We start from the raw sequence: 5,928 nt of genomic DNA on the forward strand, positions 1-5,928 counted from the left end.
ACAAAACAAATTGCTATCACGCCTCTTATAAATCCTCCAACAACCTATGACACTTCAAATCACCATACACAAACCGTGAAAATATTCGTGCAACGCACGAGCATTGCATCTAGTATAAAGGTAAATTTAAGTTTTTAATAACAAGATTTATTAATTATTAATCTATTAATCTATTTATATTTTTATACATTTAAAATTTTGAAATATTTTATTGTTTAATTGTATTATTATCGTTGAAGATTGTTTTAAATATTATCATTCCATAAAACTCACGAAATCGCGGGTCTTTAACCAGTAAACAATACTCCGTACAATTTAAACGAATAGACTAATACAATACATTTGTACACCTCTCAATACTAAAAAATAATCATTGGGTGAATCTTCTTTAAAAAAAATTCACGACAACGGAGTAATAAATCTAGAAAACATATATCGTTAATCCAAGGGCCAAAAATATGACTTGGACCAATACCGCCACTCTACGGTAGGCCCCACCTGTATCCCTCTCACGTAATGCAGGTCCAGTTGTACCGTTGTTATCAGGGTTTGTACCGTACAACATCTGAATGCCTTCAACATCATCTTGTACTAATTCAACTTTCCGTACACCTGATGAGATTGTTGGAAACATTATCGCATCTTCTACTGATGAATGTCCGAGACCCAGCAAATGTCCAATCTCGTGTACAGCCACTGATTCCAAATCCATGGCCGATGATGATCCGGATGATAATATGTCATTGATGATCCATGTTTCGTCACTGTCTAAATGTAATAATCCTCTTGGTGGTGCAAACGCATGAGCTAATGTACCTGATAATGAAAATTAATGATATACAGTAAATAAATACGTTTGATAAACTATCTTTAAATTATAAGAAGCTAAGTAATTTTTTTTTTTTTTTTTTTTTTTTTTTTGAAAGGCATGTTAGTTTTTATCGCACGGTTAGTGGTTAGATCGCATCGCATCGCACTTTCCAGGAGGAAACCGCCACCATCCAAACGGGCAGGTGGGGAAAACCCCCTGGTGAGACTCGAACCCGGGTCTCCTCGAAAACCATGCAAGCATGGTTACCAATGAAGCTAAGTAATTTTACACTCGAAGCTATATTTGTTATTCTACACGAACGGTTGGAGCTTAATTCGGATAAAATTTCTATTAATTTTCAAGTCGAATATAACATAATAATGTGTAAATAAGCTTAGTTCGATTCGAGCTCAACTCAATTAAATTAAAGAACTCGAGCTCGATTCGTAATTAATCAATAATTATAATTATATTAAATATTACTTCATATTTTCGTCTCAGAATTATTATCTCGCTTTAACATTAAAGCGTCTTTCTTCTACAACTATGAATTTTTATTTATTTATTTATATTACATAATATTTGATAAAAGTTATACAAATAAAAATATATTTTGAAACTAAATACATTCTTAAAATTTCTACAAAATTTTATTAGGTATATTACACAAATAAAAATATTTAAAGTCAAAATTTAAAAAGTCAAACGAGACAGTTTTTTGAACATATGAAATAATATATTATATTATATATTATACTCTGACTATCTAATCTAATTATAGGATATAATGTAGTTTTATTAATTAATATGAATAGCGAATTTTGTTAAAACTTGTTGACGATTTTCAAAAAGCTCAAACTTGCACTCATTTGAGCTCAATCCGAATTGCACTTTTAACCCAGATTGAAAAAGACATAAAACAGAATCGAAACGATTGGGACCTTAAAATGTCGAGACGGGGTCGAGACGAACGTTAACTGACATTGACTTTTATATATATAAATATATATACACATATTTTAGAGTCAAAAACTTTCGTTAACCAGTTTGTACCTATAATCGCTATTATCGTTAATATAATAAACAAAAAGTAACATTAACTACGTCAATTTTGATCGATTTGACGATTTTTGCCCGGCGTTACCCGACCTTTCTCACGTTTGACTCGACTTTTGAACGTTTACCGACTTATTAGACGACATGATGAGGTCAAGACGGACTAATCACCAAAAGGTCGTAACGATCGTCGCAAACATGTTAAACTTGATCACCTCGAATCCAGTTGTTAACAAGTCAAATGGCTCATTCAAACAAGTTAAATAAATAGTTTATAAATAAAATAAATAAATATTCTATATTTACTGCTAAAAAGGTAGTACTAGTAAAGTCGTATTATGTTTATTTTCATCCTTACCTAAAACGCCGTCAAAATCTTCACCGTCGCCATGATTGCCGTTATAAAATCCGATCTTCAGATCCGCCGAGTTATAATTACTACTTTCCGTAAACGTCAACGGCGTCCACTCCGACCACCGCATAAACGCGCTACCAAAAACGCGTTTAACCTCATCCGATAGTTGATTTCTCGGATCAAACGCGTACGTCAAATCACGCCGCCGATCCGGCCACCGCGGCCTTCCCGGAAAAAACGAGTAATGCGCAACCGTATTTCCATTAATCGAAGACGATTTACCTGAATTCATACTACTAGATCCATTAACAATATCCGCAACTCCACATCTAGGTTTTAGTATCTGATTCACCGTTGACTCGTCGAGTTCGCCGGTAACGTTTAAATTGAAGTTTTGCTGGTACTCTTTTACTGCTGATTCGAGGCTTTGATCGAAATCGTCGGTGAATTTGTTGGTGATGTTGTTGACGTATCCGAAATGATGGAAGTAGTTTTTTAGTTTTGATAGTCCGGGTACGGTTTGACCCGAATGGCAACCGGATAAGTTGTTGAATGTGTTCCACGCGGTAGAAGTTTTGTTAGGTAGGTAATTTTTCGGTATGGATGATATATTCGGGAAAAAATGTGGGAAGGCGTACGTGGAAGAAATTGAAAATATCAAAATAATAAGGATGATTTTTTGTAAATGATTCATTCTTGGGTGTTTAAACGACCCTAATTTGTCAGTGTTATAAAGACCTTAATTTTTAAAGGCTCGCACTTTGTATTGTCGATTTTTTGGTGTTTAAAATTTGAATGTAAAATTAATTTTTGAATTTGTGTGTGTTTTTTGTGATTTAAAGGAAGATGCATGAAGGAAAGTGTCAAAAGAGGTGAGGAAGGGAGGAAGAAAGATGCTAATGTTTTTGGAATATTAGGAGATAATTGAGATGGTGTCGTTGTCAAGTGTAATTGAATTTGAATGTTTCTGGTTCTGGTCAAAATGTAAACGACTTGTATTTTTAAAACTAACATAACTGTATTTGTTTTCTATGAATTTTAGTACTCGTATAGTACTTATAAATTGAAGAATATTGCTTTGTTAATTTACATGAGGTTCGTAATAATTGAGTTATCATGCTACTATTCAGAAGTTTATAAAAGGCAAAGTTAGAGTTATCATATTTTCACAAATTTTTTTTGTAAAAAATATGGTAGTTGAGGAGATGAATTAATCATGATTCAAACTTTTTGTTTATCCACTATTATTTTTATCTCATAAGATTAGTGATTTACTCCGTAATTGTTTACGTGGATTTGTTTTTCACAAATTTTCTTTTAGACCATTTGTAATGGTAATTCGTGTTGTGAGTTCGTGTTGTGCATTTTTTACACTTTTTTATGACTATGACGTGTTGAGTTATTGAGTGGAGTAGTGGTGGTGTTTTGAGTTCGTGTTGTGGTAGTGGAATGGTGATGTATCATTTAATTTTATAACATAATAAAGATAAAGAGAATAATAATAATATCAATTAATATTGCATTTTATACTAACTAGTACTCATATATTAATATCAATTATGTATATATGGACTATTAAATAAAAAAAGTCAAGTTGTAAAATGTGAAACTCAAAGGGGTTAAGTGTATATTTGTATAAAGCTCAGGGGAAATGAACAAAAGTATTAACAATAGGAGACTATCTTCCTCGCACAACACCTGCAACATCCAATTCCTCATCCCTTTTTTATCAAAACCCTAAAAATTTCTATTTTTCTTTCAATACATCAATAATAAATAATAAATAAAATTAAAACAATCAATTAGTCAAAGTATTAGACGAATCAGAAGCAGTAGCGCCTCCCCAACGCACGTTGCGTCTCACGTTGGAACACCTCCAACGCTGCAAAAACGCCACCGGAAAACGCATGGATACGGGACTTGGCCGGCGTTTTGGTGTTGCCACCTCGGATACAACGGGGTTGTATCATCCTCGATACAACTCGTCTTATAACACTTTGTTTACAAAGTGAGGTGGATCAATTATTAAATGAGAGAAATAATAATAAAGTAACCCGAAGCAGCCCGCGCGATGCGGCGGGGGCTTTCGGCCTGCATGTTCGTATTTAACGTAGCGTTGTGTATGTACAGAGAGAGAAATGACCCATGTGTTAGACCCGTTTATATGTCGTTGTGGTTAGCGTTTTTAAAAAGGTATCCGTTTCGGACGTAGCTAGTCTTGTTTTGTTCGTATAATTATTTTAAGTTTAACGGTAGTAATGGTGAAAATTCATTCTTGATGAGTAGGAAGATAGGCCCCGCTGAAATTTATGGTGAGATTTGTTTTTTGATTTAAATTAAAAAATTAAAGTTACGCTTTTAACCCCTATAGATTTTAATATGGCAAGATAGTTGAGGGGAGTAAGTGAAAAATTATAGTGTGAATGAGGTGGGTAAAACTATAATAAAATGGGTGGGAACCACACCCATCCCCACCTCTTTTGGTATGTTGTATTGTATATATGTATGTATTTAATTAATTTAATATTTAATATTTAATATTTAATATTTAATTAATATTTAATTTAATTTAATTAATATTTAATATTTAATGAATTAATGTATTTTTAAAGGGGGATGATTCTCACACACTGTTTTTTGATCCTCACACACCAATTTACTTGAACTCCTCCCTAATAATAGGGTAAAAGGGTGTGTGAGGATAAAAAACAGTGTGTGAGAATCATCCCCCATTTTTAAACGGTGAAATCTATTGAAAACTAATAAGGAGTCGAAAATTTTCACAAATTAATGTATTTTTAAAAGGTAAATCTATTGAAATATTAGAAAATTTAGGCTCGGCTCGTTTAGCATTTACTCTGCTCGAACTCGGCTCGTGTTCGATTATTTGTACTCGAGATCAAGCTCGAAAAATATTTATTGTTTGAGCTCGAGTTCAATGCTTGTTTAATCTTAAGATAATTTCAATTATAACTAATTTTGAGAGCAAGATAATTTTTTAGAAGCCTAAAATACATCTCAAAAATTAAGTTTAACTCAAAATGGTAAATGAATATTGAGTATTAACAAGTTAAATATCCATAAGTAACTATTGAGTCTTGTATTTGTAGTCTGTAGACTTCTTTCTTGTGTAAGTTGTTACACATTTTCAATATGAAATGCAAAAGGTAAATGATGTTCTTCTTACATTGAAGATGAGTAACAAATGTAAGAGAATAAGAGTGTTATATATAGAATTTATTTCAATGAAACTTATGTTATGTGCGTTATTGCAAAATCGAGTTGTACTAGTAATTCTATCCGTGTTTGTACATATAAAGCTTACAATTTTAAACGAAACATTCTTTCTCCTAAGTTATATAATAAAATGTTATGATAGAATGATAGATATGCTCATTTGACTGGGATAACACGATTAGCTCCTTTGACTTGAGAAGTTTAAACACTTTCGATCAAGTCGAGTGGAACATAAATGTTTTTGAGTTCGACTCGAGAAACTAATCGAGTAATCATTTTTGTCCGAGTTCTAGTTTGACTCGAGATCGAAAATTCTAGTGCTCGAATTCGAAATAAACGAGCTCGAAATTGAATAGTTTGTTAAATGCTTGACTTGCTAACACCTTTAATTCTTTAATAAAAATGAGTAATTCATTTTATGCAAAAAAAAAAAAAATCGACTGTGTATTTGGATGATTCTCTACATAAA

General features: G+C 32.4%; 1 protein-coding gene across 1 annotated transcript; it reads right to left on the reverse strand.

Annotated features, from left to right (window-relative positions):
• Positions 1 to 245: 245 nt before the first annotated feature.
• Positions 246 to 2,951, reverse strand: LOC139897670 (metalloendoproteinase 5-MMP-like). Its single transcript, XM_071880365.1, has 2 exons — positions 2,226 to 2,951; positions 246 to 816 (listed from the first exon to the last, which is right to left on the reverse strand). The coding sequence occupies exons 1-2, from the start codon at positions 2,914 to 2,916 to the stop codon at positions 422 to 424; spliced, it is 1,086 nt and encodes a 361-aa protein (XP_071736466.1). The 5' UTR covers positions 2,917 to 2,951; the 3' UTR covers positions 246 to 421.
• Positions 2,952 to 5,928: the final 2,977 nt, after the last annotated feature.

Source organism: Rutidosis leptorrhynchoides, chromosome 3, assembly GCF_046630445.1.
Source record: "Rutidosis leptorrhynchoides isolate AG116_Rl617_1_P2 chromosome 3, CSIRO_AGI_Rlap_v1, whole genome shotgun sequence".
Classification (NCBI taxonomy): Eukaryota; Viridiplantae; Streptophyta; class Magnoliopsida; order Asterales; family Asteraceae; genus Rutidosis; species Rutidosis leptorrhynchoides.

Bases quoted from the DNA above. Each gene is read 5' to 3' on its own strand.
- LOC139897670 (XM_071880365.1), bottom strand. From the start codon at position 2,916: ATGAATCATTTACAAAAAATCATCCTTATTATTTTGATATTTTCAATT. The intron at 817-2,225 runs GTAAGGATGAAA...TTTCATTATCAG, and splicing joins AGATTTTGACGGCGTTTTAG to GTACATTAGCTCATGCGTTT.